Source organism: Piliocolobus tephrosceles, chromosome 6 (assembly GCF_002776525.5).
Source record: "Piliocolobus tephrosceles isolate RC106 chromosome 6, ASM277652v3, whole genome shotgun sequence".
Classification (NCBI taxonomy): Eukaryota; Metazoa; Chordata; class Mammalia; order Primates; family Cercopithecidae; genus Piliocolobus; species Piliocolobus tephrosceles.
The window spans coordinates 159,136,333-159,150,278 of NC_045439.1; the positions used below are offsets into that span (position 1 = coordinate 159,136,333).

Consider the following 13,946-nt stretch of genomic DNA (forward strand, 5'->3'; position numbering starts at 1 on the left):
GTTGTAAAATTATTTGACCGTAAATGTAAAAGTTAACTTTTTGATATTCAATTTTATACTATTTATCTGTATGTCTACTTTTCTACTAGCACCACACATCCTAATTAGTATGGCTTTGTCTTTTAATTTTAAAATCAGGAAGTATGAGTCCATTATACAAATTCTGGTTTTTTTCAAAATTATTTTAACTCTTCTCTATTACATTACATATACAATTTAAAATCTGTTTGGCCGGGCACAGTGGCTCAAACCTGTAATCCCAGCACTTTGGGAGGCCGAGACGGGCAGATCACGAGGTCAGGAGATCGAGACCATCCTGGCTAACACGGTGAAACCCCGTCTTTACTAAAAATACAAATAATAAGCCGGGCAAGGTGGCGGGCGCCTGTAGTCCCAGCTACTCGGGAGGCTGAGGCAGGAGAATGGCATAAACCTGGGAGGTGGAGCTTGCAGTGAGCTGAGATCCGGCCACTGCACTCCAGCCTGGGCGACAGAGCGAGACTCCATCTCAAAAAAAAATAAAAATAAAAATAAAAATAAAAATAAAAATAAATAAATAAATAAATAAAATCTGTTTGACAAGTTAGTGAAAAAAAGGTCACCTGGGATTTTTATGGAAATTGCATTAAATCTATAGAGCCATATAAAAGTATTGTCAACTTAATATCAAGCCTTTTAATCAATGATCATTCAGTATTTGTCCATTTTTATAAAATTGTATTAATTACATTTAATGTATTTTACAGTTTTCAATATACATGTCATAGGCTTATTTTGTTAAATTTATTCTTACATATTTTTCCTTTTTGATGCTATTTTAAATAGCATGGGTTTCTGAGTTTTTTGTTTAGATTGTTAATTTATAGTATATAGAAGTATATATTTCTATATATTGACCTTGTGTATTGGAACTGTACTGAACTTATATTTTAATTTGCATTCTATTTTATTAGAGTCATTTTGATGTTCAATACACAAATCATGTCATTTGCCAGCAGAGTTTTACTTTATTTTATACTAGATGTCTTACATTCATTTTTCTTTTTTTTTTTTATAGTTTAATGTATTTCAATAGCAAACTTACAGGAACAGCACAGAAGACAGACAACATTAAAAACATGTACTTGCATGTAGGACAACTCAGAAAAGTATAGTGAATGGATGGAATCTACTGTATGATAAAAATGCTACAAACACCATTTAGTTGCCGTCAATAAGAAATTTACTTGTTTTAAAAAAATCCAAATGCTGGCATTGTCCAGAAAAATTTAACAGGTTTATTTATGATTATTATAAAGTTGAACCGCTGAAACTTGTTCACTGAAACATTTTAACTTGCATTAATGCTTTACGCCTCTGCATTTATATTTTTAAAAATTCACACACAAATGAAAATGGAAAAACTGCCAATACCTGATGTCTGTCCCCTATTTTTCCACTCGCAATCATATACTTAGGTACCTTTTGACCCCATGGAAAAAAAATATCTAACGTTCAGAACTACCAATAACAGGAAGAAGAGAATTTTTTTTTTTTTTTTTTTTTTTGAGAATGAAATGTTTCCCATCATAGTGGATTCTTAAGCACGTTCTCCACGTATGCGGTGTGCTAGCTGGATGTCTTTTGGCATAATTGTTACACGTTTGGCATGGATAGCACACAGGTTGGTGTCTTCAAAAAGGCCAACCAGATAGGCCTCACTTGCCTCCTGCAAAGCACCCATAGCTGCGCTCTGGAAGCGCAGATCTGTTTTAAAGTCCTGAGCAATTTCTCGCACCAGAGGCTGGAAGGGAAGTTTGCGAATCAGAAGTTCAGTGGACTTCTGATAACGTCTAATTTCACGGAGCGCCACAGTACCAGGCCTGTAGCGATGAGGTTTCTTCACCCCTCCAGTAGAGGGCGCACTCTTGCGAGCGGCTTTTGTAGCCAGTTGCTTCCTGGGTGCTTTACCACCGGTCGATTTGCGGGCAGTCTGCTTTGTACCAGCCATGGTACAGAGACCTCCTTACTTACCCCCCTTCTCCTTCGGCTGGAGCTCGGCGAGCGAAAGGCGGCGCTGGCGTTAGAGAGCGACGGCGGCGCGGCGGCGGCTGCGAACACCTACATTCATTTTTCTAGACTAATTGTCCTTGCTATATCCTCTAGCATAATGTAGGGGGAAAATGTGGCCAGAATGAAATTCCTTGTTTTATTTCTAATCTTGGAGAAAGTATTGAACCTTTCAGAAAACTTTTATATCATGTGAGGGTTTTTTTTTTTTTTGGATGCTTTAAAGTGAAGACAGTTTCCTTATAGTCCTAATTTGCTGCATATCTTTATCATGAATGTGTTTTTGATTTGTCAAGTGCTTATTCTGTATCTTTGAGATGATCATGTAGGTTCTGTGCTTTATTCCATGAATACAGTGCGTGAAGTGTATGTTGAACAAAATTTGCATTCCTGAGGAAATACCCTTAACCATAGTGTGTAATACTTTTTTCATGTTGCTGATTTGTTTTGCTATTATTTCCTTGAGGATTTTTACCTCTATATTCATAAGGCATAATGGTCTTAATTTTTTTTTTTCTTGAAATATTTTGGTCTGATTGTGGTACGAGGATAAAGTAACTCATAGTGTGCATTGGGAAGTGATCTCTTAACCACTGTCATTGCTGTTGTTTAATGTTTTTAGAGAATTCATAATGCATTTGTATTAATTCTTTAAAGGTGTGAAATAATTTCCTAGTGAAGTCATCTTAACATGGAACCGGAATTAAATCCTAACAACAATCATGTGAGCCTGGGGACGATCCTTCCCCAGCTCAGCCTTCAGGGGAGACTGCAGCCTTGGCCATCTTCTACATCTAGATTTCTGACCAGGAGAAACTGTAATGTATATGTGCTTTTCAGCCACTATGCTATGTGGGAATTTGTTATACAATAATAACTAAGTAATACACTTGGCATTAAATGTAATGTGATATCCTAGATTAGGTACTGGAACATAAAAGTGACATTATTGGAAACCTGAAGAAAACTATGAAGAAAGTCTGTAGTTCCATTGATAATTTTATGTCACTGTCAATTTCTCAGTTTTCATGAATAGGCTATGGTTATATAATGTGTAAACATTCCTTTTAGCTGAAAGGTATATGAAACTCTCTACACTATATATACCTCCTTCTGTAAGTCAAATATGATTTCAAAATAATTTTAAAATAATATTTTGGTGCAAAGCAAAAAACAAGAAAAAGACACAAGCACATTAGCTTGGTTTCAGGAGATGGGGTGGGCAAGTAGGGAAAGAACAGCAGCGCAGCTTTCCTTCTTTAGCCACCATTCCGAACCCAAGTGCACCTGCTTCAGTTACACACAGTTAGCTCCAGGGACTCTCATCCATTTTTGTCTTTGAAATCATGCTACTCATTATTCAGCAACATTCTAAGTGTCAGTAACCACTTCTTCAGAGAGAGGTGCCTGTTCCTCATATATCCCAGGACGCCCCATTTTCAGACACTGTCTGGCAGTTTATCTACCTAATTCCACCAAAGCCTTTCTGGAAAACATGACTGCTGCACATTAGAAGCCGATATTGCAAAATGTTAGTGACAGGGAACACAAATTGTATTTTTACAATAAGGAGAGTGTTTTATTTCCCTTGGTACAGGGATTTGTTCTTCAAGTGATAATTGGATCACTGTGATAATTTCTACTTTTCTCGTCAAGAATTATTTGGGACCATATATTCTGTTGCTGTTCACATCTTGGAATTATATTGTCCATTTCCAAGGTCAAAGGCCACAGAATAAATGTCATCATGGCAGCAGGTGAGTAGGACACACAAAGAATGCTTCTAAATATGGCGGTTTATGACAATGCTTGCTTACTAAGACCTGGATATGAATCTGTAGACAACTGGTTTTTGGCAGGTGAAGTCATGTGAGTGATTCAGTATATGCTGTGTGTGACTGGAGAAAGCTCAGTAGATAAAAGAAAAAGCAGTACGTAACAGATCTCCTCCTACCATGCAGTGATCTAAGAGGTGGACCCAGGCTAAATGGTGACTCTGCACATGTTATAGCTAAACAAAGAATCTCACAGCAGGAAGAACTGTCCAGCTATCCCCCACATAGGTCCCTGTTCATATTTTACAGCACTCTGCGGTGTTAACACCAGGGTTGTGCCAAAGAACCATGTCTCAAAAGCCTACCAAGCCGGGAGTCTGCGTGCTGCATTCACAGACATAGACAAAGCCTTTATGATGGCCCATAAACATGGGGTATATTCTCTATAGCACATTGATAGTTTATATGAGAAAATGAGATCTTGCAGCCTGGAGACCTAGAGTGAGAGATATGACTGACCTCAACCACATTTTTCACTTCTGATATCAGCATAGCAGTGATGTACGTGCTGTTATTTGAGCATCTGTACTTTAAGAAACCTTCCAAGTCTTATAAGTTCCATGTAGTTTACTCTTTAAGACCCGACTCCACTCTTAAATTTGACATCTTAAAGGAAGCTTATTCCATTTTTTAAAATTTTAACTGAAGATACTGTAGTACAATACTTAAATGATGGGTCTTCTATTTATCTTTATTTTAATGCATACTTTTTGATATATTATGATGCATACTGTGAATATTCTGCCCACCAATAAATGGACCCAAAAATGGCTGGAGTGACAGACATGAGCCACAGTTAGACCTGGACAGGAGTTATGAGGACTACCGCATGGTGGTCACAATAATTGAGCTCTGAGTTCTCAAGTTTAAAGGAAAACAGGCAACATACACAAAACTGTACTGCCACATTGTCACGGACACAAAGGACAGAGTGCTGAGCACTGAGTGCCCAAACAAATGCTTTAATAGCATGGAAGGCATGATTTCCTACAATATACTAAGCCACTAAATTCACAAAGGCCACCACAATTCTAAAAAAAGATGTCATTGCAAAGAAACCCAAGTGTTAGATAGCAATATAAGACAAATGTTCCAACATACTGTCTCCACACTCCAGCCTGATTAGGACTTGTAGTTCAATGGATGAAGGGCTCATATATTTAACATCATTACTTCATGTTCATGCAATTCAACCTTCCAGGAGTCTAAAACTATAGGTGAAATTTCAGTCAAAGTCCTAAATTATGAATTGTATGAGTTTCTTCTTCACTTAGTATTTTCCCCAGGAAACAGGAAAATTAATTTCATTATCCAAGTGTCCAAGAGTAGAGTTTGCCAGAGTAGCAAGGGGGCAGAACGAAGCATTTTATGAGGATCACAATGCATCTGCTTCTACAGTGACTATGTGTTATCACCATTTATGTGATTCAAAGGGTGAATGAGAATGAAGAAGAACAGAGATCAACAATGTTATAGATTAAAGAATTTGTAATACAGCTTGCAGGGATCATTGCTTATATTTCTAATTTTAGGACAAAATTTTTAAATATAGATTTTCCTTAGTCTTTAGAAAACTGACACTTCAGGAAAAATTTCAAGTGTCTCTCTACAATTTATATCTTCCTCATCAATAGATTTATTGAACCATAGTTTATAAAACAATTACAGCACTTCACTAATAAGTCTAATATCTCTGATAACTAGGTAGAATGTAGAGTTGGTAAATTAATGTGAAAATATATACAAGAATGTTTACTTAATAACAGACTAAAATATAGCAGATTAGCCACCATGGTTTTTTTTTTTTTTTTTTTTTTTTTGAGATGGAGTTTGCTGTTTAGCTCTGGCTGGAGTGAAGTGGTGCGATCTCGGCTCACTGCAGCCTCCGTCCCCAGGGTTCAAGTGATTCTCCTGCCTCAGCCACCATGATTTAACACTGATAAGTGAGCAGTCACAGAGAAAACGTGTGCAAACAATTATTTGGTACACATTTTAACATCTTTTAAAGTGAGATGCATCTTCTATTTGAAAGGGTTATAACATTATTGCCAGAAAGCAGTCATGATGTGGTTGTCCCTGGGGCACATGGTCTAAACCTCCCCAAAGGCATCTTTGGGTAATTACATCAAGCATCAAAACTTACAGAAGGGGTGTCAGGAGACTGGAAAGATAAACTTACATAGAGTAGCATAGGAGTCCCATGAGAAATGCAGCACTATAGGAGTCCCATGAGAAATGCAGCACTATCGACGCTTGTGATTAGCACAGATGATGATATTGTGGGGAAGATCATGGACAGGATGAGTTGAAAGTGATTCAGAGAGTTTGTTCTCAATGAAATAAGTGTTAGGAATACCTTTGTAAATGTATTTTGCATATATGTTCTGTCTCATGTGATCACAGGAATGATATAAGACAAATATAAATGTATTAGTCGAGAAAAGTTTTTAAAATAATTACAAAACTCTCATTAGAAATATTTGCTCCATTATTTATTAAGTTTTATTATTTCATTCTGATACATAAATCTAAAAGATAAATCTCACAATTATAAAAATCAGTCTTAATGATATGTATAGACCTGATATTACACTCCATGCTTTATGTATTATTTTATACAAACCCACCTGACATCTCAAGAGGTGCCACTGCCACGGGCCAGTTCTGCATCTGAGACTAAGAACTACATGAAAGAATTAAAAGAGCTTTGAGTTTGACTCAGTCTGTCTCCAAAGTCGCTGCTCATGTCAACTATGTAGAATCTGTAGAATATTTTCTTATATGATAAGTGCTTTCTAGGTCTAGTTTCAGGTATCTTACCCTACCACATAGTCCCAAAGATATTTTCTTATATGTTCTACATATCGTACTAATATTGGTTTCTGGAGATGGGGTGGGCAAGTAGGGAAAGAACAGCAGCGCAGCTTTATTTAGCCACCATTCCGAACCCAGGTGCACCTGCTTCAGTTAAACACACTGATCCACCTGATTTTGTGTGTAAAATGAAGTTAAAGGTTCCTTCTACATAGTTATTTGTAAACGTCTGCAAGACATTTCCTTATACTGATGGCTCATAATATAGGTGTGTATTCTTCTCTTACTCTTTGATGAGTAAATACCAAAATTGCTTCTTCAGTTTAAAAAAAGAAAAAAGCTACTCCGAAAATTTGTGCATACAACTCCACACAGCAAATGTTTTCCGATTATGGTCTGTAGAAAAGAAGCGGGAACTTAAATTTATTTTCTTTTATCAGATAATAATCTTTTAAAAATGATTTATACTTTTATAGATTACCAGAGAATTTTCAGAGTTGCTTTTTGTCCAGTACATGTGTGGGGCTCAGAGACACCACAGATAAAGTTGCCATGCTCTGTGATGCTTCTGTCCAATAGGGTTTCAGAAAACTTGACAAAAATTAAACTTTAAGGTGGAAGAGCTGCCCTTGGGTACTGAGCGGATAGGTTTCAGGCCTGGGATGGGAGGAACATTGGAGGAGATGCTGGAGAGTGAGGGGCAGTGGGTCCAGGAGACGGGGGGATGGGGGGAAGGGAGGAGGCCATGAGAAGACGGCGGTGGATTAGAAGGACCGCTGGGATGAGGAACCGGTGAGGACGCAGGAGTAGGAAGGGCAGACCACGGAGGGACTGGGCAGGGGAGGCAGGGAGGGCCGCTCCCATTGCACTCTGCGGGGAGGGATTCGAATGTCTGGGTTTGGTTCCCTGAGATGTTACCCCAGCCCGTGAGCTCAGCCTGTTGGGGGGGACGCTGAGGAATGAGTGGGTTCCGTCCCCCAGGGAGGCTCCTGGGCTCGGCCAGGGGGCGTGGGTTTGGGAGAACGATGGTGGAGAAGGGCAAAGAGGACCCGCGGAGGCCTGACTGCAGGGCTTATGGAGCTGTCCTTGTTCGCCGCCTTTTCTCCGTCGTTCAGACCCTCCCTGCCCCGCCAGTGCAGGTTTCTGTCTCCTCAGTCCTTTTGCAGGTGTAGGTAGGATCCCTGGACCAGAACACTCAGACGCGCCGGTTCCTCGCCACCTGGCGCCCACGCAGGTGAGGCTGGGAGCCGCCTGAAGGGACGTGCGAGGCGGGGGTCGCAGCTGCGCAGTGAGGGCGCCCGAGGCTGCCGCGCAGGCAGGGCTTGGGGGCGGGAGCCAGGCCCACAGGGGGCGTGAGGGCCGCGGGTGCAGGGCGAGGCTGACAGGGCGGGAGGGAGGAGGCTGGAGGGCGGCGATTGGAGGGCGAGGCTGGTAGCGGGAGAGCGCGGTGAGATGACAGGGCAACGAAGGGGCTTTCTGCGGGGTCCGCGTTGAGCCTTCAGGGTCGCTTCTCCGCGAAGGCGCGCTTGTTCCTGCCGCGGTGCCTGCCTGTGTCGTCGTCCCTTCTTCAAACCTCAGGATTTCTCCGTGTTTCCCAGACCGTAAGGTACATGTAAACTGCTTGCTTTTTTCACATATGCCCTTTTATATTATGGACATAACACTTATTACTTCTTACGTTTCCTATTTGTGAATTATTCATAGATAAAGAATTTACGGAAGCAGTTATTTTTGGTTGACATATTGCGTATATTTGTGGATAACAGTGTGATATTCTGATTCTTGTATTCTTTGGGGAAGATTCAGCCAAGCTAATTCACAGATGCGTCAAATCACCAGCTAACTAATACTTCATGGTGGGACCACTAAAAACCTGTTATTTAGCTTTTCTGAAATGTACGGCATGACTTCGGAGCAAATGATACTGCCCGGCCTCAGTAGCCCGAGACTGAGCATTTCTGAAGCGCGGGGTCCCCATTTCCGAGAGGGTCATGGCTGCATGCAGGTAAGCAAGGAAGGGTGTTTGGGGTGCTTTGTGTGCCCTGTTAATTTTGGATGCTTCTGTGTTCTGAGAACTATGTGTTTGAAAAATTCAGTTGCTTTAACTTTTCCTTTGTTTTACTCTGTAAACAACGTTATAACTTTTTTTTTTTTTTTTACTGACTTTAGATTTAATATATTCTTCTTTTTCTAGGTTCCAAAGGTGGAAACACAGATGACAGATTTTTGGTCTTTTCATCGTTTCCTATGTATGTGTTCAATGGTATTTATTTGCCTATATGTTCTGGTTTCCTTTCATCCTACACATTTTGATAAATTGTGTTTTTATTTTTCATTTAGTTAATTAAAAAAAAGATTTCTCTGGAGATATCTTCTTTGCTCCATGTATTATATGGAAGTGTGTTGTTTAATCTCAATGCATTTTGGGATATTCCAGTTATCATTCCAGTTATCGTTTGATTTCTATTTTAATTCCACTGTGGTCTTAGAGCTGACATTATATGATTTACTTTTTAAAAATTGTTAGGGTATTTTGTGTCCCAGAATGTGACACATTTTGCTGAATATTCCTTGTGAGCTTAAGAAGAATGTGTCATCTGCAGTAGTTGAGGGAAGGAGACTGTAGGTGTCAGTTGTGCCCAGTTGCTTGTTGGTGCTGTTGAGTTCAGCTTTTCCCCCCTAAATTACTGCCTGCTAGATCTGTCTGTATCTGATATAGGGTGTTCATGCTTCCAATTCTAATACCGAATTCATCTTTTTCCTTGTGGTTCTGTTGATTTCTGCCTCATAGTTTACACTCTGTTGTCAGGCTCATAGGTTTTAAGAACTATGACATCTTATTGGAAGAGTGGCTCCTCATGTCTGTGTAATGCCCTTCTTTAGTCCTGATAACTTTTCTTGCTTTGAAGTCTGCTCCACCTGTAATTAATATAGCTCCTCTTGTTTAACTTGATTAGAGTTAGCATTGTACATTTTGTTCCATTCATTGACTTTTATTTGTATTTCGGTTGGGCTTATAAATAACATGGTTGTATCTTGTTTTTTGATTCACCTTGGCAATCTATGTTTTTAGTTGGTGGAGTTAGACCATTGACATTCAAAGTGGTAACTGACACAGTCGGATTAATATTTATCATATTTGTGAATGTTTTCTATTTGTTGCCATTGTTCCTTCTTCCTATTTTTATCTTCCATTCATTTTCTGCCTTTTGTGGTTCTCATTGAGCATTTTATATTTTTCTGTCTCTTGCATTTCTAAAAATATCAGTTATATATAATTTTTATTTTTATTGGTTTAACATTTTTATATTCTTAGTTTATTATAAAAGAAAATTTCTTGAAAATAATAGAAAAAAATTATTAAATAATATATGCTTATGTATATATCTCATATAGAAGTATATATGTGTACAGATATATATACATGTGCATGTTTTATATGTGTGTGTGTATATATATACACATATGTATGAAGTGGGTATCAGCAATACAAAGGACAGGAGAAAGGAATTAGGATTATTTGTTATTACAAGATACAGTAACTGTGAAGCAATATAACTTTACTAGAAAAGTAGCTTAGTTTCATATTCTATATTTTTTAGTATTATTTTATTTTTTCATAGTTTTTGTATAATTTTGATTTGTTTAACTTTATATATTTAAAATTAGGTTTATGGATACATGTATAGTTTTGTTATATAGGTAAACTTGTGTAACAGAGGTTTATTGTATAGATCATTTTATCACCCAGGTGCTAAGCCTACTACCCAATATTTATTTTTTCTGCTCCTCTCCCTCCTCCTACCCTTCACCTACAAGTAGGCCCCAGTGTCATTTGTTCCTTCCTTTGTGTTCATGAGTTCTCATCATTTAGCTCCCACACAAAAGTGAGAATATGTGATAATTTGGTATTCTGCTCCTGTGTTAGTTTGCTAAAGTAATAGTTTCTAGCTCCATTCATGTTCCTGTAAAAGACATTATCTCATTCTTTTTTTTCGGTTACATAGTATTCCATAATGTATATGTACCACCTTTTCTTTATCCAGCCGGTCATTGATGGGCATTAAAGTTGATTCCATGTCTTTTTTCTTCTAAGTAGTGCTCCAGTGAACATTCATGTGGATGTGTCTTTTTGGAAGAATGGTTTATATTCCTCTGGGTGTATACCCTGTAATGGGATTGCTGAGTTGAATGATAGTTCTGATTTTAGCTCTTTGAGGAATTGACGTACTGCTTTCCACAGTGGTTGAATGAACTTACACTCCTACCAGTGGTGTGTAAGCGATCCTTTTTATCTGCAACCTCTCCAGCATCTGTTATTTTGACTTTTTAATAATAGCCATTCTGACTGTTGTGCGATGGTGTCTCATTGTGGTTTTGATTTGTATTTCTTAGTGATACTGAGCTTTTATTCATATGCTTGTTGGCCGCATGTATGCCCTGTTTTGAAAATTGTCTCTTCTTATCCTTTGCCTACTTTTTAATGGGGTTGTTTGTTTTTGTCTTATAAAATTTGTTTAAGTTTTTTATAGATGTTGGATATTATACTTTCATCAGATGCATAGTTCGCAAATATTTCCTCCCATTCTGTAGTTTGTCAGTTCACTCTAATGATAGTTTCTTTTGCTGTGCAGCGCTCTTAAGTTTAATCATCAATTTTTGCTTTTGTTGTGATTGCTTTCAGAGTTTTTGTTATGAAATCTCTGCCCATTCCTATATCCAGGATGGTATTGCCTAGGTTGTCTTCCAGGGTTTTTATAATTTAGGATTTTACATTTGTCTTTAATCCATCTTGAGTTAATTTTTGCGTATGGTGTAAGGAAGGGGTCCAGTTTCAATCTTCTGCATATGGCTAGCCAGCACCATTTATTGAATAGAGAGTCTTTTCCCCATTGCTTGTTTTTGTCAGCTTTGTCAAAGATCAGATGGTCATAGGTGTGTGGTCTTACTTCTAGGCTCTCTATTCTGTTCAAGTGATCTATGTGCCTGCTGTTGTACCATGTGTGTGCCTGCTGTTGTACCAGCACTACTTACTTCTAGGCTCTCTATTCTGTTCAAGTGATCTATGTGCCTGCTGTTGTACCATCTATGTGCCTGCTGTTGTACCAGCACTACTTACTTCTAGGCTCTCTATTCTGTTCAAGTGATCTATGTGCCTGCTGTTGTACCATCTATGTGCCTGCTGTTGTACCAGCACTACCATGCTGTTTGGTTACTTTATCCCTGTAGTATAGTTTGAAGTCAGGTAGCATGATGCCTCCAGCTTTGTTCTTTTGGTTTAGGATTGCCTTGGCTATTGGGGCTCTTTTTTGTTTCCATATGAATTTTAACACAGTTTTTTTTCTAGTTCTGTGAAGAATGTCATTAGTAGTTTGGTAGGAACGGCATTTAATCTGTAAACTTCTTTGTTCAGTATGGTTACTTTAAATATAATGTTTCCAACTGTAGAACAGTCTATTGTACAAAAAGCCTCTTAGCTTCCTGGCTGTTGGCCATTGGCTAAATAAAGTGCCTTTCCAAGGGGGGTTCTCTCACATGGCTTCATAAAATCCATCGAGAGAGACATTTCTAGCAAGACCAAAATCAGAATCATACATGAGAATCCAAGTGACATTTCTGTACCTTTGCACTATTCTGCTGTTTCAAAACAAGTCACAATTCCTGCTTAGACTCACTTGGATGGGATTACAGTAGAAGGTTGTGCATATGAAAAGGTGGGGATAAGTGGGCACCAACTTAGAGTCTACTTGACACTTCAGGTATTCTCCTATATGAAACAGTTTCCTGGCCTTCACTTCTTTTCCAGGACCTTGACCCTTTTGAAAAGTACCCATCAGGCATTTAACAGGATGTCCCACGCTATGGTTTTAGTTGATGTTTTCTCATGATTAAACTAGGAGTATCAATGAATTAAACACCTTCACTTAAATCTGAAGACAAAAAAGACCTAAAGAATGTAGTATTCAGAAATACTCAAAGAGGAAAAACTATTTTTAAAGTATGGAATGACAATTCACAATATAGTTCAGTTCAGTACTTAAGGAAAACTGAAAAATTAAGGAGATGCACAAAGGGGGTATCAACAATATTGCTAATGTTTTTTTTTTTTTTTTAAGCTTGGGAGTGACATTACAAAAAAAAAGTTTTAAAGGATGGTTTTACAAGACCGGACGTGGTGGCTAACACCTGTAATCCCAGCACTTTAGGAGACTGAGGCGGGCAGATCGCCTGAGATCAGGAGTTCGAGACCAACCTGGCAAACATGGCAAAACCCTGTCTCTAGTAAAAATACAAAAAAATTAGCCATGCATGGTGGTGGACGATTGTAATCCCAGCTACTCGGGAGGCTGAGACAGGAGAATCACTTGACCCCAGGAGGCGAGGGTTGCAGTAAGCTGAGATCACGCCACTGCACTCCAGCCTGGGCAACAGAGGGAGATGTCACAAACAAAACAAAACAAAATGGCTTTATGGTTTCAGATTTACAGAATAGTTGCAGATCTAGTAGAGAATTTCCATATACTCCATGCGCAGTGTCCTTTATTATTAATCTCATAGTGTGGAACATTTGTCAAAATTAACCAACCAATATCATGTATTATCATTGAGTACTATATAAACTTTATTCTGATTTTTTAGTTTTTGCTCAATGTTAAGTTTATGTTTTAGGATCTCTTCCAGGATATGTCATCACATTCAGATATTATAGCTTTATAGGCTTCACTGAATGTGATAGGTTCTCAGAGTTTCCTTGTTTTTGATGCCATTGACGTTTCTAACTTGGAATTTCTCTGATGTTTCTCTCATGATGAGACTGGACTTCTGAGTTTAAGGGAGGGAGATTACAGACGAAAAGTACCATTCCTGTCACATAATATCCAGGGCACAAGCTGTTAACAGGCTTTATCACTGTTGATGTTAATTTGATCACCTGGATAAAAATCTTTTAGTTCTAAAAATTTCTTCTGTAAAATTATTCTTTTTCTCCCTTTTCATGTTGTGTATATAAAAAAAAGTAACTGTATACAACACACACTCGATACTGGGAGAATGATACATCACTGCTTTTTCTTTGAAATAATTTTTTAAAAATTTCAATGGCTTTGGGGTTACATGTAGTTTTTGGTTACATGCATGAATTGTATGGTGGTGAAGTCTGGGGCTTTTAGTGTACATATCACCCAAATAGTGTACATTTTACTTCATAGGTAATTTTTTATCCCTCACTTGCCTCCAGCCCTCCTCCTT

The 13,946-nt window shown here is 38.4% G+C and overlaps 1 protein-coding gene across 1 annotated transcript; it reads right to left on the reverse strand.

Annotated features, from left to right (window-relative positions):
* Nucleotides 1-1,462: 1,462 nt before the first annotated feature.
* On the reverse strand, nucleotides 1,463-2,106 carry LOC113219742 (histone H3.3-like). The gene has a single exon (XM_026447198.2). It carries the CDS (start codon nucleotides 1,988-1,990, stop codon nucleotides 1,580-1,582), a length of 411 nt encoding a protein of 136 aa, XP_026302983.1. The 5' UTR covers nucleotides 1,991-2,106; the 3' UTR covers nucleotides 1,463-1,579.
* Nucleotides 2,107-13,946: the final 11,840 nt, after the last annotated feature.

Bases quoted from the DNA above. Each gene is read 5' to 3' on its own strand.
- LOC113219742 (XM_026447198.2), bottom strand. From the start codon at position 1,990: ATGGCTGGTACAAAGCAGACTGCCCGCAAATCGACCGGTGGTAAAGCA.